Genomic DNA, 26,400 nt, shown 5'->3' with positions numbered 1-26,400 from the left:
TTAAAGTTCAAAATGAACAAATAAAAGCTGCTATACGGTAACAACAATATATATGTTTTGGAAACGGAAGGAAACAAAAGAAAATGGCTGAATAGGTACATTTACGCTGAAAAGCCATTATTTTACAAGTTCTATTTTTATTTGAATAGGCTAATGTACGAAAAAGGAAACATGCAGGTTTAGCAAAAAATAGTTGAATTAGATCCTTTCTAAACGCCGAAATAACGTGTAGAAGAAGGGACCGAAAAGGATTCATACAAAAGTCAAGCTATTCTTGCAAATCTGTAAAATTGTTTCATTGCCTAGTTAGTCTTATAATCAAGAACAGTTATTTTGTAACTTTTTCAGGACTTGACGACATGAAAAGAATTTTTCGTTAGTATGGGAATTTTGATTATATTTTTTGGTACATAGGTATCAAATTTGGAACCAAGTCATCAAGGAGTTAGGGTAAATAGCATATAAGCCAGTTAACAGCTCTTCTACCTGAACAATTGTTTTGGTATAATGGTTATGTTACTGGACTGCTAACCACAAGGTCCCAGGTTCTATCCTCGCGCATCGCAAATGGCTTCAGAGTTAATGATCTATAAGTTTGTAATTGCACAAGCATATTAATGCGGTAACTCAAAAACGATAAGACTTAAATATATGAAATTTGGCATTTGATTTTGTGACTACAATTACAGTTTTAGTAAAATATTGGTTTTAATACATTTTTAAAATCGCGTCTAAAACACAAATTTGATTTTCAAATACTATTAATGGCATACCAGGAATAAATCACCTAAGATCGCTTAATATATTTTGTAAAAATCCTAAAATCCTGCCGTTTATTTCGTAACTATTGTTCTCTAGTTCTACGCATGAGACATTCGTGATCTTACCAACGTTAGAAATTTTATGCTTGGGGAGAGGGATAAAATATTCATTGGAGAGTATGCGAGAAAATTTCGGGGAGATTACACACACTTTTTTTTGAAGTATTACATAAAAAAATTCGAATAATGTAAAGTTCTAAAATTAAATATTCGTAAATAATAGTCTCATCTGCGACATGAGAAGTTGTTTCCTATTTTTATTCCAAATTGTAATTTTTTCTGAATAGCTATGAATAAAGAATTCGAAATCCATAAAAAAGCTAATTAGTTTCCTATTGCATAACTTTATGTTAGTTGTCCAACATTCTACTATTCCGAATTTCCCCCCTTTTTTCCATTATAGTATTTTTTATTTCTACTTATTTCATCAATATTAAATTTAACTTCCTGCATTAAATGCAATCCCAAGTTCAAAATACTTACAATGTATTTCTAGAGTCCATCCATCCGATTCTGCACTACCCGGGATCACAGGATTGTGAGCTCGACAGGAGAAGTGCACATTGTTGTCCTGAACTGAAGGAGTGAACCGGAAGAAGCTTGTGGTGACATCTCCTGCTTGCGTTGATTTGTCATCGGGATTCTTAAGCTGTTTGTTGCCCTTCCACCACGTGATGACAGCAGGAGGTCTAGAGCCAGCTGCCATGCATGTGAACTCGTATTCTTGTCCTGCACTCAGTGGTTGACGAGTGGGATCTATCCGTACGTCCACCGGTTTCACTGCGAAAAGAAAAGAGTATTTGTCACTTGTAAGTTTTTATTTATAATTTTTAATTACATCATGTATATGAGTTAATAGACTAATTATTAAATTGATTGAGCTCAACACTTGTCAATATAGTTCTATACGAATTCAATAAAAGCTTTGAATTTCAATGAAATTTTTGTAATGATTTTTTTTTTATTACCAGCGATTCTTCCTTCAGCGTAACAATTCACAACAAAGTGAATTTTCTAATATTATGTGTAAAATAGCCATCTATGAATTATTTGAGATTGAATGTTAAATGTTAAAGACACGGTATCTTGTATTTCATTTTTTTTCATTAATCAGTTATGTCTCTACCAATAATAATGATGAATGTGTGTATGTATGCGTGTTGGAATTTTACAGTTCAGAAAGTTTAATTTATAGTTACCTAATTTGGCACGTATACACTTAGGCACATATATACCATATATTCATCTCAGAGTGATTTTTTTTTTAATTAGAAATTATGTTAATTTTTGAAATTTTCCCTTCGAATCTTCGAAAATATCATTGCGCAAAAATAAATTCTACACCGTTCCAAATTTTTTAATAAAAAAAAATGTCTTTTGAATAATACATTTATTATAGACAATTTTTCCTGAATTTCATTTAAAAAAAAATATTTTTTGCCTAATTTTCCAATAGATTATATTGTTGCCCGAAAATTCAAAACGTTTTCCCTGTTTCATCCAAAATTTAATCGCTTGTCTTTTTTCCCTTTTTGGAAGCTAAAAAAAGGGATTCTGTTTCATATCAGTTAAAAAGATGAATAAAAAAGTAAAGTTACAATAACGTGAAAATTAGAAGATAAATGGACATTTACACATAGATACATGGACATTTACAATATCATGGAATTGATCTTCAATAGAAAGATTCATAAACACAATTAATACAACATATGTAAAAAAAAAGACAATTAAAATAACATTTTTCATGTCTAACAATTTGACCATATCATCAGCATGAATTTCGTTACCTATAGAAAATAGGTACATTATCGAAGCGATTTAACAGAAACTAAATCTAGTTAACATCTCCAGGGAACAGGTGGTTGCTAAATGGAATTAGTTATTATACAATTAAACAGAACATCTTGCGTTTGATTGGATTAATTATGAATTTCAATATATAAAACGATAAAATAAAAATGTTTATAATAATGATACTAAACATATTTTTATTGCTGTGTAGAATATAATAATTAAAAAGTGATATCAATTTTGTGAAAAGGTACCTAATTTTCTAGGTTTCAAATTCCTACCTCAAAAAAAAAAGGATAGTGAAAAATAATATTTTCTTGTAAAACATTGGAAAATAAATTGAACCGTTTCAAACATAATTAGTTTCCTTCAAAAAATACTTCTTAATACCGCCCAATTTTGACACGTTAAGCGTTTCTTTTTCCTGACATTTCTTTTCTCTCTCAGATCACGCGATACAAAAAGTAATTTCACTGTATTGCTTCACCGCTTTTTCCCTATAGATGCAACACAAATGAAAAGTTAATCATTCGTCACTGAAGAAAGTTGCAAAACATAACTCATTAATCTACTTTTTCAACAAACGCCGGAAATTATAGTCATTTGTAAAAGGATACTAAAGAAGGAATTCGAAGGAATACCTTGTTACAAAGCTCTTTAGTGAGAATTGATCCATATTCCATTTTGGCATTTACTCCTCCTCTTATCAAAATATTTGAAGGTGTACTTTGTTACGCGGCTTTTAAATAGCAATTGCTTCATCTTCTATTTTATATGTGAATAGAAAATAGAAAAATTACCAAACCTTTGACCAAAATTTTAAAACCAAGCGCAGGATCCGATTTCTAAAGATGTAGTGTTCGTTTCAGTATCCTGAGATGACCATTTTACCATCTCATTAAGGGGCGAAATGCGGTAGGATGTGCGCATTTCCGAAATTTACTCTATTATTAAATGTAAAAATATAATCCTTTCATCTTTCCTTTCACCTCTATTTTGTCGAATTAAACCCATCCTAACGCATGCGCAAAAAGGTGAAGGGTTTTAGAATCCGTTGGCAAACAATATGTGATGTTTTCTAAACACAGAATTTGGAAGAATGCCTTGTTGGGAAACCTTCTAGCCGGAATTTCTCCATATTCCATTTTGGCACTTTTTCTGCATCCTATTAAAATGAGATATCTTATTAATATGACTTTATTGTGAGACATTGTTGAGGTATGTGCTTACTAGTCAGTTTCAAATATCCATATAAACCAAAATTGTTAGCGTTGGACTAGTTGTATTTTTCTAACCAAGTGAAAGATCTATGTCATCTAAACGGTGACCATTCAAGATAGGCACTAAAGTCTTCTAGAACTCGATTTTAATCATTCAATGGCAGGTCTTTGTGAAATTGTTACCCAAAGGTTGAAAAAATATATATTAAAAAAATAAAACAATTAACAACTTAAATATCATTTAATTAAATATGATAATTTAATTCGTTTTAAAAATTTTTTAAAGCAATATGTTTAATATTTAATGTTGTAGAATCTGTGAAAAGAAATCTTTAGGTACTGATTCCTTTCTTCCCCCTTCATCGATCTTATTTTATCCTTTTTTGGAAATAAATGTGAAAAATGGATGTATAATTATGAGTGAAATATGTAGTAATAGTTGTTATTGAACAAATCATTTAATGCATAACTTTATTTGGAGTTCGATCATTTATTCTTATTTCGAGCTTTTCTATTTTTCGTTGTGAATGGTGCAATTGGAAAAAATATAAGGAACCGAAAAAAAGAAACATTCAATATAGTAGCTGATATTTTTGTCAGCAGATAAAGTTTTGGAAATACCTATATTATATATATATATATATATATTGCTGAGAAAAATACACAATCTCAAAAACTCTACAGAACTACTTAAAATAAAAAGTGAAAAGGAAAAAAAAATAATATAAGCTTCATTTATTTAAAAGTTATTTGTTGAATTCTACTTGTCTTATATTTGGGGAAAATATAAGAACAGGAAATGAAATAATTTTCAATTTAACGCAAATAATTCCATTAATATTATTAAATATGTGTACATTAAAATTCATAAAGAAAATAAATTTCAACATTTATAGTATTTTTCGAAATTTAAAACCTTCTGAAATTTTTAATAAAATATTTTGTTTTTGTTTTTCAAAGATCGGTTTCATCTAAACTATAAATTTTAAAAAGAATTATATGCTCACGTTCAGTAAGAAACAAAACTAAATTAATGTTTTTTTTTTTTTTTTATAAAAAATTGTCTACATTAAAAACAGATTTTATAGTATTTAATTATATATACTTAGTAAATATTATTCTATAAAAAATACTTCATTAGATTTTTAAATAGTATATTAATTTCCTTCAAAAGATTTATTTACCAATTTTAAACAATGTTTTGAACTAAAGAAAATACTTTATACAATAATTCGTCTGAAGAAATAAAATTATGACTTTAAATATTAATTATTTTTGTGTTTCTCAGCTTATCTGAACTTATATACACAATTTGATTCATAATACTGTATCTATAGAGATATTACATATAATAAAAATATAAACGAAAAAATTAAATATTTACTCATTAAATATTCTACAACAATTTTTGAACTACTTTAATTTTTCTATTTATATAAAGGTAAATAGATATTTGAGTAACAAAAACCAAAGTCACTTGTTTAAATTTTCAACGTGTAAATACATGATGTATATTCAGAGTTGTTAATCTATATCTATACTTATAATAAAGCTCAATGTGTGTGTGTGTGTGTGTGTATTGGCAGAGAGAGACAGGTGGAGGTAATTATGAGCAGACTAATAGTAAGAAAATACTAATACAAAGTGATTAGACGAAAGTATAGTAAATTCTAAATTTGCTACTAATAAAAAGATTGCATTCGTATTTTTCAGGATAGATACTTCAAGAAATGGATATAAACTAAAAATTAAACATGAGCATTAAATTTATTCTATAAATATACACTGTATGATTATGACTGATTCGTATGAATGCACTTATTTATTCTTCTTTCGATATATTTCCATAAATATTAATTTCCTACAAATAATTTATTTTGCACTTTTCAGAATTTAAATGTTTCTCATCTAGATGAGTGAATAAAAGATTTATATTGATGTAAAAAGAAAATTATGACGCATTCAAGAAATTTAAAGAGATTATTTTAGACTATGAATGGAAAATTAAATATTTTATCTATACTTATAATAAAGCTCAATGTGTGTGTGTGTGTGTTGGCGCTCTACAGGCCAGACCGTTTGACATACAGCTACCAAATTTGGTACATGTATACCTTGGAGGTTGGGAATGTGCACCTGGGGTTTCTTTTTTCGAATTTTTAATTAGAATTTTAATTATTAATTAAAAACTAACTTTCCCGCCAAAAAAAATCTTCCATTTTCCGCCAAAAAAATCTTTCATTATCCCCAGCGCCAAACGAGAAAGGCTTCAGTTTTTTTTTCTCCCAACAGTAATGAGGCTAGGGTTAAAATTTTTCGGCGGATTATTTCAATCGGTTCTGTTTATTTTCTTAATGTTTGATGCATTTAAAATTAAACATTGTTAATGAATCAATCGTTCAGATTCATTCTGAAGTACTTTTGAATTAAAATAAAACAGAATAAAGGAAATTAAAAATTCCTAATCCGCATAGCGTTACCCCAACTGGCGTAGAAAAAATCACGTATTTGCGTTACGTAACCGGCGAAGAAAAAATCACGCATGCGCATTGATCTGATTGTTGTCATGACAACCACTATCAACGGATGATTTAAATTATTTTTAGGTTAGTTGCATGCTTTTGTAAGTAAATTGTATTTATGTTAGTTATATATTTTTTGTATATGCTTTTAGTTTTAAGTACATCGTTTTTTAAGTAGCTTTTTTAAACCTGTTTTAGACCGATTATTTTAAACGATTCATTTTATTTTCTTAGTGTTTGATGCATTTAAAATTAAACCTTGTTAATGAATCGATCTGTTCATGATGAATCTGAGAAAATTTTGTTGACAAATTCTTGAGATATTACATAAATTAAGAAAGATATTCTTTAGTGCCCATAAAGTTTAAACGCTCAGTGACTCTATTATCAGTAATCATATTATTAAAAAAAATGCTTGGTTTCAGTAAAAAATATTATTATATTAATGGCAGATTAATCATTTACACTTTAATTTAAAGCATAAATTCTATGAGGGGTAACAGAAAATTAGAGAGATACATATCACGTTATGACTGAAGGCCTTTATAATATTATGAGTGAATTATATGACTATCAAAATTTGAAGTTTTAAAATATTTTGCTGAAGAATCTATTAAAGTTGGAATTGCATAAAATATTTAATTATTAAAATTTTAACGAACATTAAGATTGGCGAACCGGCTGGTAGCCAAAGGTGGCTAGTCTCTTAATATATCATAGAGAAAATGAAAGAGAATTGCTTCCTTCCAACTGAGAAGAATATAGAAAATAGAGGAAAAAATTTTTTATATACTATTTTGAAAAAGAAACGACTTTTTAAGTATTTTTTTTAATCTTTCTAAACCATAAGGTGACAAGAATTCTCCATAAAAATTAAAATTAACTGCTTGAATAGAATATTTAGATAAATAATACTATTTTATATCCTTTTTTTTAACGTGGAGAGACTTCTTATATTATATAATAGGCAATTATATAAGAAAATAATTTGCAAAAGAAATAATAATATACACTTTTGTTTATTAGAATGTAATAATCTTTATATTTTTTTTTCCTACATCCCTAAGATCTGAAAGCTCTTGTTATAGTTAGAAAATAAACGTTTCTATTTTTTTTTCTTACATTAATTTTACACTTATATATAATAAAAAAATATCGATATCTTTATAAATATTTTTAACCACCTTTTTGATACTGAACAGCAAAATAATTAGTTAAAGTCAGTAAATATTAATCAAACTCATTTAATTATAAATTATAATTTATATCCGTTTTTTTATTATAAAAAATTTGCATTTCATATTTTTTTTATTTGCATTTTCATATATTCGCATTTATTTTGTTATTTTTTTATTCACATAGAGATTATAGCTTTCAATTATTTACAGCGACATGCGAGATTTAAAATTTTTTTTTCTCATTTTTATCCTGAATAAGGATATGTTATTTGATTATTTCCAAAATTTAATTAAGCATAAAGGGATAGTTAATTGGAGTTTCAATTTTCTACTATTGGCGCCAAGAAAGTAAAGAATTTGAGAAAACTTTATTAATATTTATAATAATAAATTAAAAACAAAAAATACTGCTTTTTAATATATTGATAAATGTGTTTTATGATCAGTTAATATATCTAAATATGTAAGTTGATACTGGCAAAATATTTTATTTTTAGAGAGTATTTTTATTATCTTGGATTTTCGAAGCTACTGACATTTTGCAGACAAAATTCAAATGTAGAAACTGCTCATCTGTCAATAAAAATACATACACTAAGGCGAATACTGAAGACCAGACTTCTTTAGTCTACGAAAAAATCGGTTTTCTTTGCACATTTTGCTCGGATTTGTAATGTTTTCTTTTTGCTTTATACTTATAAGAAATATCAAGATATATTGATCATATACTAAGCTATTATTTATTTATATTGCTGTCTAGAAAACTTTTTATTGTCACGTATGATCTCAAAGGCATACAAAAATATTTTTGTTATGCCGTCTTTCTTTCTGACTACGTAATGTTATGTTGTAGATGGTGTGATTTTCTTTGATATGGGATTCAAGGAATATCCATAAAATTCAATGACATAGCAAAACTATTGAGATGAAATGTTTATTTTATGTATTGGATTATACATAGGCAAAAAAAATCAGATCATTACACGATTCAAATGTTACAATTATATTTCTAGTTTTATTACATTTTATAAGTAACTGATTTAATAATCATAATGAATACGGTGTATGATAATAATGAACAAAAATAATAATTTTGAACGGTTTTCCAATCAACAAAATCCTTTCATAAAATAAAGTTTGTGTTGGAAAATTAAAAATTTGTTGTAAGCGTATGTCAATTCAAGAACCATTTAAAGTAAAAATTATTTGAGTTTTAATTATTCAAGCATGGAGATCTATTGTTGTCTTTTTCAAGTGAAAACTATTTTGAATGAAATATATTTCATTTACAGGAGTGATACTACTTTTGCTGCTAAACCTTTCATTATAATATGTTTAGAAATGAGGGGGGCTGCTTCCGGTGTCAGAAAGTAATATACACATATCTATATTATTTGTAATAAAAATAATACTTCGTGTAATTGTGTGTGCGTGCCTGCGTATGTGAAATATGAAGTATTCCTTCAAATATTTGCATAAAAAATTAAAAAGATATGAACTTTTATTTCAAAACATCGCTATATAATAAAGTTTCAGGATCGATTCGTCTATTTTTAAAATGTTACTCTAACTTTTTTTGAAGATAATTCACAACAAAATGTATACACAGTATCATCGCAAACATATTGAGAAAATCTCATTTGTTAATTAGGTACATTCAGCATATATACACGAGAATTCAAATATTCATTTTGATGCAATCGATGCCTAAGAAATGAAATCTTATTCGTTTTATTACAGCTTTTTCAAAATGTACTACGCAATCATTTGTACTGCGTTCGACGTATATAAGGTCATCGTTTGAATTTAAAAAGAAGTATTTAAAAGAAATAATTTCCTTATATAACTAGTTAAAATAGTGAACAATATTGTAAAATATACCGAAAATATAAGTAAAAAAAATTATTAAAGTTCGAGAAAAATGGGCAGGAAAAAAACAATTTTTATTTAATTTATTTTCTGTATGCTTTTGTGTGTTTAAGCATATGTGGTTTTGTAAAATATTTTTTAGCGAAAAGAACCCATAAAATATTTTTAAATCGAACATTGAGACAGTAGTGGAACAATTTTTTTTAAACAGAATATAAAACATATTTTGTTTTGGCAAATGGAATTTCTATACTTTTACTATTTTTTCGATGACAGTTTATATATAGGTATGTGCTAGAAATAGTTTAATAGCATTCACAAGCAACGTAAATAATTCAAGCATCTGAAAGTCTAAGAAGTCGCTAAAATATTTTAGCATATTTAAATTATTTCTTAAGTAAAAGCCCTAGAAGGAATTGTTATTTTGTATTTGAATTATTACGCCATCCATCAGCAAGATAAATTAGGGCTCAGATTTGATGGAAAACGGGATGGTAATGAAGTCTATGTCTTTCAAGAAATTCTAGACACAAATAAAAGGCAGTTAAATTCTTTGAAAGAACTGGTGGGCTTCCACGATCATTTTTAACATCCGACAGCTAATACGGAGGAACTTTCAGTCTCTGCCAGAGAAAAAGTGAAGGTCGAGAGATTGATCCATTTGCAGTTGAGCTGCGATCTGTCTTTTAAATTGCATTAAAATAGATCCAATGTCGAAAAGTCAATTAAAAGCGGTCTCACACTCGATTCATTATGCTTAACAACACTGAAAAGATGTTAATGCAAATTTACAGAGAGGAAAAAGCTTTTCTCTACTGTTCATTTGTTTAAATTGAAACCAAAAGTACTACATTGTATCAGGCATGTTAAAATTGACTCTGAATTTTTAACAGATTGAAGGATAACAATTATAAATGTCAATGTTTTTTTTTTTTTGTGTGTGTGTGTGTATTTGTGTGTGCATGAAATTACTTTTCTTCACATTATTTACATCCAAAAATTATTTTATTCAATAAATTGATATTTAGTATAATATTTACATGGTGGATAAAATAATTTTGCCCTGTATGTGTGTGTGTGTGTGTATGTAATGATATTTTAAAATCTAATTTAAATCTTAGTTCCCAGATTTTTATCTTAATTTAGCCGAGATAAATTTCATTCTAAAATATTCCTTGATCCAATTCCACATTTTTATTTAATTAATTTTACTCGTGCTCTAGAAAACTGATGATCTCAACATTTTTTCATGCTCCGAGTGAAGAGATAAAAATCCCCAATGCTTACAACATTCTTTTAAAGATACATAAGATTCCTTTTCCTGAGTTTACACGTGTCAAAGAAATCCCTATAAAAATCTCATAGCAAAATCACTGAAGGGAAATTTTTTGCCTCTTTTGCTCTTATATCGCGTTGTAGACTGGCACATTTTTATGATCGCTTATTTTTTTATATGAAAATCATGCCTCCCGTGGTGAAATAAATTTACGTTAAAATTTCAAAAGTCTCTTTTATTCTGGTACGCATTTACTAAAACCTTCTTATTTGCACGCACACACACACACAGAGAGAGAGAGAAGATGTCCACTGAAGTCCTTCTTCCCCATATTACTTTTGAATAATGACAAATATTGTAACAAATTTGGTCTCTAAATATAATAGTGACCATGCGCTACAGATATGAATCTCAGCCTCACCTCTCAACAAACAATGGAGCAAGTGTTACTATTTCATAAAACTGAAGAAGATTCAAAATAAAAAAAAGCCAAATATAAAATTTTAGAGCATCTTCTATTTAATATGAAAAGAAAACTTAAACACAATAACACTAAAATGCGAAACGTATAAAACGCTATTTTGTTTGGCCTTATTTTTCAAACCTATGACCTGATAACCTACAAAAATAAGAGGAAAAAAAATTCTTTGGAACAATAAACACGATCCGATGGCGGAGTCGTATTGCAAAGAGAAAATAAAAGTATCTATTTATAAGTATGTTTTATTTCTAACATTTTTTTAGTGTAAGAATGTTGGAAATCAATGTCCTTTCGCATTAAATTCAAATTTAATCTATTCTACTATTCCGTATGACTTTTTTCTTACATCTTGTACCATTCTCGAGATAAGAACGTAAATTTCTATGTTTACTGTCAGATGATGATGTAACGGATCTCATTATGTCACGCATGCGCACTTTACTAAAACTCGAGCACCAACTTTTGTCTATAACTGTCAGCGTTTCTAAGTCGATATTGGGTAAAAAGGCTTTGATAAACATCCTTTCTGTATACATACATATTATTTTGATATTGAGATTCCTCTTAGGGATAATTTAAAAAAAATGATTTTTAAAAATCAGCACAAACAAAAAAAAATTAATTAAAATTTTAAAATGCAATAAAAATAATTAAATCACCTACATTTATATGATTATTTAATTATATCGATTTAAATCATGTTGTAATTTACTGATGATTTAGTTACAACAAAAATAATTTTTGACATCCCATATTCTAGAATCAAAATTTAATTTTTATAAATGAGCTAATAAGATAAAATCTTAAAAAAAAAAATTGAAATTTTTATATTTTTATTCGTGAGACATAGGCACCGATTACTTATTCTTATTTAAATTGTAAAATTGCATATTATTTTATTTAAATTAAATGTAAAATAATTCAAAGAATACATTTAAAAAAATATTGCTGATCAAGTTTAAGTTAACCCTTTCTAGGGCCGTGGGAAGTATGCTTCGCACCAAATTTATCAATCTTTGTATGAAATTATGTAGGTTGGCATAAGTTATGACAAATTTTTTAGTAAGTCAGAAACTTAGATACTTCAGTTCTTTATCTCAGACAAAATGATGTGTCTTGATTTGTTACTTAATTATTAATTAACCAAATTAATTAATTAATCAAATTAAATTTATCTAATAAGCTAAGTGAATCCCTTTTCTAATTCTAATTTCAAGCGTAAAAATATTTTAACATAATATGACTAGAAAAAAATGGTCCTTTAAAGGATTAAATTAAAATGTGATTGTTTTTGTTTATTTCAATATCGCAATGAACATCGGATTTACTATTTGGTTGAATGAACAATAGATTAAATTTCATTTTATGGAACCTCGATTATCGTTCCTTTTATAATTTAAAATGTGTTTCAATATCTTTTCATGTTAAGGATGAATCTTATGTTATGCTTACACCTTTTAACAAAAAAAAAAAAAAAAAAGTATTTACTAAAGTAAATGACAAAACTTGACATTTACTGTCCTGTAATTTCACTTTATTTGCTCTTGATTATTTAGATATAAAAAAATATATGTATATTTATTTGCACATATTATAAAAATTAAAATAAGGCATCTAATATTATTTTTCGTTATATAAAATTCTTCAAAATAATAATAAATATATGAAATAATAATAATTAATTTATACTTTTTCTACCCAATTCTGAGGACACGGTGCCTTTCTATTATGTATTTTCAATTAATTACTTCAAATTATCTATCAACAGATGCCAAGGCAGAATATTTTAACCTAAAAAATGTTATTCTAATATAGATTTATTTTTATTATGTACTAGTTATAAAAATACCTGGATTTCTTTATTTTTTGGAGATAATTTTATAAATATCGCTTAATGTAAAAAAAAAAAAAGAAATATGTAATAATCAAAAACCAATATGTAATCGTAATTACATATATTTAATATGTAAATAACATAATCACGAACAGAGAGAAGTGAATAAGAGTGGTAAAAATCATGAATTATTTTTATTTTCTTGAAAAGTACAACCGCTGTATAAAACTAAAATCTTATGATGGAATCTTTTTTTTTTTTTTTTTCTTGGATGGAATCTTCTTTCCTTATGGATATCATCTATGGGATAATTCTTAAAATTATAATAAGATAATTTATGAAATAATAATTTCTTTTAATTATTTAAAGTAAATTTAAACTAATTTCGATTAGAAATCATTGAAACAAATTAATTTGAAGTTTGCTAGTTCTTAAAAATTCATCTTCTATTCGGCATTTAAGATTTCACCGGGTTTCTTTTTATATTACTGTCTTAAAGTTTTTAGTAAAAAGCTTTGCAGAACGATTCAAGCAATAAAATTTATATATTCTGCAAAAAAAATGTAAAATATGGGAATGCGCAGCATTGCGTGAATTCCTTTCTTTGCTTTAATGGTAAATATTGCGGAGGGAAAAAAAAAAAAAAAAAGCAATCGAAGCTGTATGATTCCGAAACAAACAAGGACGTTGCTATCAGCCAATAGAAATACTCGGTTACGTAAAAAGGCGGTCTTAGCTTATCTCTATTCTTAGCAAAGTCGTTAAAACAGTGATCATCTTCAATTCAACCAATAACCTTGGTACTTCTGAACCAATGCGTGACAACTAATACGTTAGTTAGAAAATGTGATTTTAACTTTTAAATTTTGATTAATAATTAAAGACGAGGATGTTTATAGCCCTCGTTGGTTCAAAGACAGTGTAAGGCTAACAATAAAGGTATATATTTTCACAAATATTTGAATATATTATTTACAGTATACTGTTTACAGTATGGTCTTGTCTTTAAACTAGGAAAACTGCTGAAAATCAATAAAAAACTCGATAAAACTATCGCTGTCTGGAAATTTTGATTGGATTTCGCACCTTTACTATTTTATGAATTACCACATTTTGTGAATTATCCCTTGAATAAAAAAAAAATGAAAAACAATCTAGTGACCATTTTGTAATATTAAACCTAAGCATTATATGTATTTCAATGATCAAGGGATTCCTACGGTAACATTTCATTACAAACAATGAATATCTGTCTAATATATACTTGAGCCAAATGTTTACGTTACTGGATTTACCTGCCTCCAACCCCCTCTTTTTTACAAAAGCCAAGATATTCTCCTTTAATATTCGCAAATAATATTAAGAAATGTAAATTCAGAAAAAAAAAAAGAATGAATTGTAATGTATTAACATTCATTTAAATTATATAAATAAATTATTTTTGATTTTTAGCTTATTAATAAAGAAAGATTTAACATCAGATCCCATTCAAGTTTTTCTTTACACTAGATATTATTTTCTTATAAATAATGCAAAATAATACAATATTTTACTCGCCTTTCTTAAAGCACACAACACTGTATAAATTAAATGTCACTTATTTCAATTTTATAAATGAATTTTTACAAATTTGAATTTTGTCTGATTAATAAATACATTTTTATTTTTTATCATTATGCTTTCCAACTCGCGCTGTTATTATTTATTGAACATCCTGTAGCATATTTACGTGCGAAGATACATCCACTAATTTAACAGTTTTCATATGGAATTCTGCCTCAAAGCTCTTAATCTCTTAAATATTTCAACTTTATTAAATTATTCTTACAAACATATTATTCAAAACCGAATGAAGCTTTCTTAAATACAAAATACAATTATTTATCACTATTATTCATTCTGAAGAGATGTCATTATAATAATTAATGACATTGTGATAATTTTATTTAGATTGTATATTTTGAGCATCATTTATGATACTGTGACTTTGAAAAAGGTAAATTCATAATAGATAAAATACAATTAGAAACAGTATCTTAATAATTTTATGAATTCAGTAGTAGCATTTACCCAATCCAAAATAATTTACTTTGTGCGGTTGACGTCATTGTAATGATGGGCAAGTGTCTCGGTCAGAAAATTGAATTAAGAGCTGTTGCTTCTTCTCTGATTATTTCGAAGACATTAGTTTTATACTATTATAATCTAAGTACTAAATTATTCAGTAAACATGGTATTTTGGAATATACTTTCTTGAATATTAGTTTTAATCTATACTGAATACAGGAAATTCTAATCTTGATGAATTATTCTCAGTTTCAAGAGAAAATATATACAAACATATTTTGATATAAAACTTACATATTTTCTTATAATTGCCTTTTCCTAATGATGCATTAACATTTTCCAATGCTACATAATAGGATTTTCCAATATTATTAGCTGCTAAAAATTTAAGCTAAAAATCAGTACTTCGAATAATTGAAAATGAGTATTAATCTTCTGATTTGTGATCAAAATATATCCTGAACGACTACCAAAGGGTCATTTCAGACTGTTCAAAGTAAACTCTCAATGTGATTTTTATTGCTGTTTCATTTAATCCGTTTTATGTTTTTTTATTTAGTTTTCTTGATTGAAAATACTTGGAATTATTGCTTCAAATTAGGCAGAAGCTACAAGCGGATTCAAATTAGAACGAAAAAAAATTCATGATACCAGTACACATCGGCAATTAAAGACTATACAAAATATTAAACGTTTTATTATCCAATATTAAAATCGGGAGTCCTTATACTCAAAAACTCTATTGAACTGAAGTACGCCCAACTATTTTCAATGTAAAACTAGAGTGACTTTAATTTTGTAGGTAATAAAGCATCGATGCGTTATCAATCGTGTTCTACCGATATAGCTTGATGTCTACCATCAAACACCCACCGGTCGGATTTCCGTAACGTTTATATGCGAAAACGGAATCTATTTTCAAGTTTTGACGCTGGTTATTTCACAATACCATTTTCAATTTAATTTAAATTAAAGTGAAATAACTTATTAGAATGGAAAAAGGTTTAAAAGGTCATTTTTATGTTTTGACGCTGGTAATTTCACAATACCAATTTCAATTTAATTTAAATTAAGGTGAAATAACTGATTAGAATGGGAAAAGGTTTAAAAAATTTAAGAAAATTTGTCTTCATTTGTGAAAATTCATATCACCTTATAGAAATTTTACAGAAAGTTCACAGTTAACTAAATAATTCTTTAACATTACTAATATAATTAACATTACTAAATAATTCTTAACATCGACTGGAATGGGATTTACTTACGGTTCAAATCAAGCGTAACTGCTGTAGACGCAGGAACGGTTATATTGTTGTTTGATGCTTGGCAAGTCAACACGGCCAGTAAATCATGCCGCTTCAACTCAGCAATCTTCAGCTCATTTCTGACCAAATTATCACCGGGTATGAACATGTAAGTATCATCCAGAAGAGAGTATTCTCTCCACCACGTGACCGTTGGACGAGGTTTCCCTGAAAATGAAAGAAAATATTGTTGAATGTTGAAATATAATCTCCCGAGTTCCTTTATATTCTACAGTCAGGACAATACAAGCAAACAATGTGGCTTATATGTGTACAATTTGGATAAATATACTTTATCACGATATGAATTCCTTTAAATATTATTAATTTGGTTGTGTATAAATGTCATTTTGTTTAGTAAATGCTTTTGTTGTTAGATTCAATAAAATTGGTATATAAGTTCGGATTTTAAGAGCTTTGAGAAAGAATGCTTAAAACGGAGATTCGGAAAGTGTGTGCGTTGCACTATGGAGAGACCACCAACTTTCCACCGGATACAGCGAGGTATTATGTAATTTTCATTATGCCGAAAGTTCAAAGAATTTTAATTCCCTTTGCTACTGCTAATTTTTTGTAAAGTTGGTTGTCGGTATTTGCTGTTAAAATAAAAGAATCTCATGAAAATCAACTTGGAAAAGAAAATGAATGTAATTGTGCTGAATTTAATTCGATGATTTCAAAAAAGAAATGTAATTATTATAAAGTTAATAATTCTCATTGTTTATTATGCTTATTAGAATCTGTTCAATATATTTTTATTAAAATATACTATTTTTTACATTTCACTTGCTATAACATATTTATTAAAACGCACCTAACTTATTTTACCCAACCTATTACAAAATTTTAAAAGATTTTGCACATACTGGAACTCAATGTAAGGCAGCACAGGGAAATCTAGATTCAACAAGGGTGCAGTAATGTGAAAAAAAAAGGACCATTGATTAGAAACAAAAACCATACCAAATTTTCTCACTATTTTTATGTAAGCATTATTTTTTTTTTATCAAATTTACTGAAAGAAATATATAAACATAAATATTAAAGTATATACAAAAGGGTATATATAAATATCTATCCTGTGCTGACGACTTTGTCTATGTCTGTGCATTCTGTGTGTATGTAAAAAAAGCGAAGCTTAACATATAGAGTTGGCAATCGCACAAAAAAAGGAAATTGATAAAATATATGTTTAAATTAACTTTTAAAAATATTAAAAATCAAAGTTAACAAGTATGGTAATAAAACTGATAAGATTATAAATCTAATTTAATTTTTTTTTTAAATTTTATGAGGATATAAAGATAATGTTTAATCAATTACTTGTTCAGAACTTATGTTGTGGAAACCTAAAATTTTAATCCCTCATCTCCTTCCTCTTAAAGGAGCTTTTAATTTTTTTAATCACTCCGTGGAACCTTCAAGGCACTCAGAAACATTACTTACTAAATTTCGTGTGAATCCGTCATGAATTTAAATATAAGGTTCAAACAAATGGATATCAAATATTGTACACATAATTAATATAACATTAAAATATTCATCACTGGTGATTTGTAATTATTTGGCTGTTATTAATCAAATATCTGTGATAAATTTATAAAGCAGATAGTGGTGCAGAAGTGAAAATCCAAGAGTTTTGGATGAATTAATACAGATAATACGCTTCATAGGAATTTTGGCAAAATAAACCTGCTTGTTATTTATATGAGAATTTTATTTCAGTGGCAAGGAGAATTATGTATTCCAAAATATTTTATGCTTTACAGATTATATGTATACGATTGTGCAGCAACAAGTAATCCAACTCATAAATATTAAAGAAGTGATTCCTAGTTATTTTTTAAAGCAAAGGATTCAGGAAATGGAAAACAAATGCGATTACGGTAAAGTCTTTTATACACGAACTAGATAAATATGTCTTACGTCATTCAAAGTATAGCGTAATAGCTGTTTTTCCATAAAAGAATGCGTTCGATTCGAAGAAGAATCCCCAAATTTCGATGCAAATGTCGATATTAGCAAGTTGCAACTATTACAAGACCTCGACCGCTTTCGTGCCTATCTCTGACAGAATAAACAACAACAGCAAAATATTATAAATACATTTTCAGTACGTCACAAAAGTACAACTTCATTCCAAAATCGATATCAAGAAGCTGAAATCGATATATGCATTCCTCAGAAATCCGGATAAGAGAAAAAAGGGTGGTGCAAGAGGGGAAGGGGAGAGGGCAAGGAAAAAAGGAAGAAAAAAAGATGGGGGAGGGGGGCACTAGGAAACGTTGAACACTGATAACGCAAATTCAAGGAGGACCCAGCTCGAAGAAGCATCCAAGAAATTGCATTCTTTGCTTAAATTGTCTGTCGATAAAAATTCTTTGTTATTTTGTTGGAAAATATTCTGTGGAAGAGGGCCTGAGGCTGTTTAAAAGGACATCAGCGCTATATAAAGAAACATAGCAGAATCGGTTGCATTGATTTGAATTTGTTTCAGAGCCTTGTACAATCAGATGTTTGGGGGGAAATTTATATCTGATCAGAGACATATAACTATTCGTCGAGTACAAATATTTTTAGGGAAAATGCAGGGCAGTTGTTTATTATTATTCTCCTCACCATTTCCCCTATGTAGGGAAATTCAAGCATTATGACGGCTACATAATATTTTGGTTGTAAAGCAACTAATAGGGATTTTCTTTGTGTGTGTATGTAATTAAACATGGGGGAAATGCTTGCCATTTTGGTTACTTTCAGAGTATCTCCTGCAGGACTAGAATTTATGCGTAATTCGATTTCGGGAAACGTTAAATGCCTCCAGGGGGGGATTCACTTACAATAATTCTTCGATCATCTGAATATAAACATGAAAGGAATAAATCAGGGATGAAAAATAATGCAAAGAATTGTGAAAACTCTCAAAATGTTCAGAAAAGTTTGCTAGCTGATAATATGGGTTTTGATTTAAATAAATTAGAAAAATGTATGATGGGAAATGGTAAAGAATCATAATTAAATAACCAGTGTCTATAATCAAAATAAAGATTTTATGGCCTTTAATTTCTTTTTAAATTTGAGATATTCTTGTAAAGTATAGAGCCTTCTACTGCATAATAATTTTTCAATGAACATTTACAGCCAGGTATGACAATGAATTTTGAAATATTTAGTGTAACATTGAGCCAATAAATTAAATAAAAAAATTGAAAGAAAGATTAAATGTAACAGCGTCCCATCTCCCTCTTACCACAGCATCCTGGGTAACAGAATGACATTCGTCATGACAGCATTAAGAAGAGAATTGTGGTTGAATTCTAACAAAGATCTCAGCCATGGTACAACCATCCCCTAGGAAGTGCGTTCTGTTATCGGAATGAAGCTACATCAACTCCACCTATTATTACTTTACTCACAAGATAAAAACTACAGTGGATGCTTCTTATCCCCATATTGTGTCCCTCCCCTACAAGGGAGAGTAAAGGGAAAGAGAAATATTCATTTCTAAAGTAAATGTGTTCGATGTAAAATTAAATATGTACATAATGTCTATCTATACATTTAATTTTATGTATTAACCAATAAAACCATGGAATTAACGGGTTTTTATAGAATTGAAATTTTTATCGAATCGATGTTCGGAGATAACAAGACAAAAAAAAATATTTCAATTTTTTTTTCCTTTTTTTTTAACAGTTACTGGAAGATTCTCAAATTTTCATAAGCAGATCATACAATATGAGAAGTATGACATCTATATAAACGTTTATAAGAAATGAAGTTATTGTAAATTAATTTTAATCAGCCGTAATAAATGAGAATGATTTTTAAAGTATGTAATAAATAATGTAATAAAGTATTTAAAAAATATTATTTTTTAATCAAAATTCTGAAGGTCATTGCAAAAAGTCATCAACATGGGAATCACTAAAATAAAAACTTAGTTACGGTTCATTTCAAGAAAACTGAAATTTTAATCGCATTAATATATTTATCATTTTACTGAATGCTTAAGAATTTTCTTACTTATTATAATCAAAGTAATTTAATCACATTATTGTATTGTAGCGAGGTTTAGAAAAAGTCCCAAATAATAATATGTGTTAAAGGCCAGTAGTCATCAACAGTGATTTAGAAAGGTTAAGTGTCACCAAAGTCATTTCATTATTTTTTTTCGCACCGTCATCGTATTTGGTTTGAAAAATGACACTAATACAATGATGAATTATTTCCTCGGTATCCTGTTAGCTTAGAACCCGGGTTTTTTATAAAATCTTTGAGACTCTCCCTGCCATAGTTACTATGTCAACGCCTCCCATGCTTGTAGTTTTTATTTATTTTTTTATTTTTGTATTTAAACTTTTTATTTTAATATTTCAATTCAGAAATAAAGGTCCTCTTTTAGCATATAAACATGCTTTTATCATACTTTTTAATCTTATTTACAAACTTTTGTCTTCAATATATATCATAGTTCTTTCTTTATATAATTATAATGCAATATTGTTACCAGATATTTCTAGTTAACTACCAAATATCACTTCTCGAATTCAGTTTGAGATAAATAAATTAAGTAATTTATTGGCCATTATCTTCTGAAAACTTTAAAATATTACATTATAATCTAGAAAATGCATCATCTTATATGTTCTCAAAACTTCTGAATTCTGTTACAAAAAAAATCAGTGAAAAATCGATTATAAAATTCCATTTTTACAAATATGAAACAAGTTTTTTAAAAAGTATGTAAAGAAGCAGACTCAAAATTACCATTAATACATTTGCCAATATTCAACATATATCTGAACCTTGTGCTAACTAAAAAAAAAAAATATTGTTTCAAATATGCATATTAAACAAAACCAGGGATGGATGTACTGTTTGTTTTCGGATTGGAAACTCTCCGCGCTCTTCCGTATGTGTCAAGAAGCGTTTATATTCTGATAAAAGGCCTGAGAAGAAAGATTAAAGAGCAGATTTCTACATTTAGCAATAGGCAATTCAAATTATTCGCCGGATTAGGAGGCGTGACAACTGTTCATCTTTCCTCGTACCGCCCTTTAGCGAAGAACAATCGTTAAAAAGTATTAGTTTCGGGTCGTGAAACTAACAGTATCTGACTTACATTTCAAATTATAGCTTCTTTTTAAGTAAGTCAGTCATTCCTTGAGAGTTTAAATTGATTTCCACATAAAGCGTTTAACTAAAACTGTACAATTAAAACTTCAATGAACTCTAATCTTGAATTACAGCACTGGGTTTCTGAAAACTAAAAATTGATATATATCATGCTGCAGAAATTTTCTAAATCTGCAAATTAATTTACTTAACGAGAATGTGATGCTTTATTTTATGATTAGTACATGAAATCGGATTTACTGCTTAATTTGATTTGATAAAATATTGAAAGATAATAGTTATCCATCTGTATGTTGAAAGCTAATTGTAGAAATACAGCTGAAGTTTCCTATCTATATAGTGTGCAGCAATACTTCGTAAGTTGCAGTTTGCAATCTTTATTCAAGTAGGACAATACAGGATCTCTTTCCTTAATAATCTTTAACATTTGCAAAAAAACATTAAAAAAAGAATAAAAACAATTAATTTAAGATAATATATTAACATTCTTTGAACATTATTTATATATACTTAATAAACTATTTTTAATGATTACTGATCTCAAATATTCAGTATAAATGTTATAAAAGGTTCAGAGTAAAAAAAGAATATTTTATATATATATATATATATATATATATATATATGTACAAGAACGATTTATTATGATGTAGACATACTATTAAAAATACATGAAAATATGATGAATATTATTTGAATCGATTGAATTCACAGAAAAAATAATTTAAATTAACTTTAAGAAAATTATAATCGACTGCAAGTATTAATCATGTTTTTTATTTCGTATTTCAAGTTGATAATTAGATGTTTAAAAGACACAATTGATAATTAATTGAAAAACAATTAAATACTCAAAAAACAGTAAATGAAATGAAAAAAATTGGATCACACACCATATATTACTTTCTTTGTAATTTTTTTTAATATATACTTTGTGTCAATTCGACATATTTCTAAATAACAGAATCGATAGAATTTTTGAAAACATGTTAATCATCTGAATTTATTTTAAATTATTTAGAATGTATTTTGAATCTTTTAAATATTATTTTATTAAACTTAATATTAAAAGATACAGTTACAGAATTTCACGTTAAGAAATTTCATATCATATAAATATTGTGGAGAGAAGATATATTATATTAAATATCCTGTCACTACTTCAAACCAATTCTGTCTAGAAGATCTTTTTGAAAATTGCTTGGGAAGAAATAAGAGGCAGAATTTTATTATTTCTGATATACACAAATGCAATTTGATATGAACTATATGAATTAAATTTGATTTGTTGGCTATGAAATGTATTGTTGGAATATTTCAAAAAATGTTTTCTGTTTCCAAAAACCGGTTTAAAATATATATATATATCATAGGCAAGTGCATTTTTATGATTTAGTTTTAGCTATATTAACGTCCCGTTTGAAGCAACACTAGGGCTATTTTGGGACGGACCTCGTAATTTTGAACCGCGGTCAGATGACGAGGACGACACCTGAGCTGGCACTCCCTCTCCACACCACACCACACCAGCGGGAGGACGTTTGGTCAGGATGGATTTAACATGCAACTGACTTCCTTACACGACGGTTCTTCGGTGGAATCGGGTCTCGAACCTGAAACCCTCCGGTTCCGAAGTAGAGACCTTACCACCAGGCCACCGCGACCCCAAGAAAAAGTATGAATTAAATTTTATAGTAGTTTTTCTTATATTTTACATTGAATCAAAAGCTTTAAAGTAACAATTTCTGTAATTTCAATTTGTTTGGTAGGGGACTATTTTCAAATACTTGAAACTCATGCATACAAATAGAAGAGTATGAAAGAAAAAAAAAAAATACAAATAATTTGGAACTTTAGTGATAAACACTTGAGTACACTTTAAAATGTACCATTTTATATAATATTTTTATATTTTAGAAAAATAATCCCTATATGAAAAGTAGTGCATAATATTTTCAATGACCTTTACTTCAGAAGACATTATTATAATATTTTAAAAGTAATGTCTTTTTGTAGAACTTCCCACATATAAACACTCCATAAAACTTCTTTTTCTAAGTCCTCAAAACTTATGGTTATAATGTAGTATTTTCTAAGCTGAGTATGCAGCTTTCAGTTAGTTTAATAGAAGCAAGAGCTGGCTTATACTCTTGTTCTTCCAAACTCCAAAAAAAGACCACCTTCTGTGGACACAGTTGGATAAAAATTCCATTTCATATTCTCAACCACATCCCCGCATGGAAAATATTGTCAAACATAACTCATAGTACCGCAATGCACTTCCTGGACTTTAATCCAGCATTACCATGAAATCTGAACCACTGTTTAAAATTTCATGAGAGCAGAGTTTTTTTTTTCTATATTTTTTGCACAATATACCACGAGTGTATTTTTTTTTTTAAACTCCTCTTTTGATGTATACGTAGTATGTACACAACGTGCTAGATTTACAGAACAGTGTTGCGAAAGAGCGAAGTAAAAGATCGGAAAAAAAGAAGATTTCGGTTTTCCAGGCGTATACAGAAGTCTGATTGGTTTGGGGGAAAATCTTCGATTCTGCAACTTAACTGTAGACTGTGGGAAAGTTTCCTTCCTCCGGATGTGATTTATTTGTTGATTAATTCAATGTAGCTTTCTGAATCAATGCTTCCTTTTTTTTCTTTTGTTTGAGTTTTTCTCCCGATTTTTTCATTTTAAATTCTTTTCTTCCTTTTATAGTGTTCACATATTTCATCTTTTTTTGAAATCTGTATACTTTAGAAACGGACTAATATTTATACAAGAAAATTCAGTTGAATGAAAAGAAATCTTTTAACTTTAAACGAGCAATTCTTGTATATTTATAAATTTATTTCGCGCATCTCGGAAACGGCTCTAAGGATTTAAATCAAATTTTATATTTAGATAAAGTTTTTGCGTTATAAATTTATCTATATAGGTGTCTTTCCTTAAATGATGTGATTTTTACACACACACACACACACATTTTTTTATAACTAACTATTACAAACTTTTGTTATCTGTTTTCGTAAGATAACTTTCGTAATATAACTTATTTGTTATATAGTGAAAATATATAATATATTTTCACTATATAACAGATAACTTTTGTTATCTGTTATATAGTGCCATCTCGTACTTTTTTGTTGTACTTGCATTGTTGCCATATGATGATAACTTACTGGTGCCTCAGAATTTTGTGAGACGGCGTGAAAACGAATATGTTCGACTCAAAACCAATAACAATAATACAATTATTATGTTAGTCAATTCGAATAACATATTAAACTGCATTCATGTTTTTTTTTAAATTTTTTTAAATGGCCAATTCATATGTAGGTAAGATTGACAACTAGTCATATGTCATCAATAAATGATTCGTATCTAAATATCTTCTCCGAAAAAACACTATTTTATTTTTTATATATAAAAAAACTGCTGAGGGAAGCTCGGTGTCCTTGGTACTTTGCTTAGTATGACAATGATAATTATTGTGCTATGAGTTAAATGTACATGATTATCTAAATTTCTTCTTTAATTATAAATCTTTTCTTTCTATCTAACTGTCAATTTTACAGGAGAAAATTATTTGGATTTCAGATTATATTTTTAGATTATTTTATAATATTATTGAAGATTATTGGAAATACCATTAAATGTGACAAAATCAATGTATATATATGAAAATCAGCGACTGTGTTCCTGTTACTTCAAAGTGTCATCTCTGTGGGAGAAAAATACGTATATCATCAGTAAGCAATATATACCGCATGCATGCATATATTTTAAATACAAAAAACAAATAAATCGAATATTAATTAGATTAGTGTAACAGTTTTATGTGGCTTCTCGATAAGATAAAGATTTGCATAGATTGAAATTTGTTATAATTTTGATTAAATTTCAATTATTGGTGTGATTTTAATATAATATTCCCATTTCTTTTATTTTAAATTTTCATAAAGTTTAGAATTATGTTAAAGTTTTTAATGAAACTAGCCGCCTCTCGTGACTAGTTTGTTTGTCAAATTTAGTGACTTTTTAGAATGTTAAAGGATTAATACGGAATGCACTCTTTTATAAAAATTTTCTTTATTCTACGATAGTTGCTAAATATGAATTCTTTTAAATTTGTTCATTGCAAATGAAAAAGAGCATAAGTTGCAAAATAAAAGCTGATTGAAGATCATATTATAGAATTAAAAACACGCTTATGAATGTTTAGATAAAATAATTTGTATTCAATCATGTTATTTATGGATATTGCTTAGAATGAGTAACAAATTGAATTAAAAAGTATTATTGAAAGTACAGGAAAAAATATACAGAAACAGAAATCGTTAAAAAAAATTAATATTTTTGGTTTTCAGATAGTACGGAGACCAATTTTTGTGAGATAATTGTTTTGGAAGAAATTAATAGCAATTAATAGCAAGTCATAAAGATTAGCTATTAGGCGATGGTTAAGCCTAATTTTACATTTGATTAAACTTTTTGTTTGAATCTTATTTCTTGATTTCTTTTATATTTTCTCCCCCCCGCCCCCGACTGAATATACTTTTTAGTGACAAGGCAAGCACTCTCTAGGACATTTCAAATAATATTTGTACTTCCATTAATTTGAAAAGCGGGTGCTGGGTTCAAAGAAACAGTAAAAATGTTCAATGAAGCCGTCTGAAAGTTTTATGAGGATTTGATTATATTTCATAGTTTTCATTTGACAATAAGAAATAAGAGTGTCATGTACGTTTGCGCGATTATATCCTTATTCAGAAATTAAAATGTCCTTCTCAGCATTAGTTTTAATGTTCATTCTGAAAAATATAGCATACAATATTGATAATAATTCGGATAAAATTTGAATTTTTCATATGCTTTCAATATATTGTTTCTATACT

The 26,400-nt window shown here is 27.7% G+C and overlaps 1 protein-coding gene across 4 annotated transcripts in view; it reads right to left on the bottom strand.

Moving 5' to 3' along the window:
- The window catches only part of LOC129981225 (neural cell adhesion molecule 2-like), a 1,216,049-nt gene that overhangs the window by 24,512 nt on the left and 1,165,137 nt on the right, over positions 1-26,400 (bottom strand). For all 4 annotated transcript variants that reach the window (XM_056091976.1, XM_056091978.1, XM_056091979.1 and 1 more), the window contains 2 exons: positions 16,328-16,534; positions 1,305-1,601 (listed from right to left, as the gene is read on the bottom strand). In XM_056091976.1, coding sequence (XP_055947951.1) covers positions 1,305-1,601; positions 16,328-16,534 — 504 coding nt within the window. The remainder of the gene's footprint in view (positions 1-1,304; positions 1,602-16,327; positions 16,535-26,400) is intronic.

Source organism: Argiope bruennichi, chromosome 8 (genome assembly GCF_947563725.1).
Source record: "Argiope bruennichi chromosome 8, qqArgBrue1.1, whole genome shotgun sequence".
Taxonomy (NCBI): Eukaryota; Metazoa; Arthropoda; class Arachnida; order Araneae; family Araneidae; genus Argiope; species Argiope bruennichi.
This window is presented reverse-complemented; position numbering and strand designations above follow the sequence as displayed.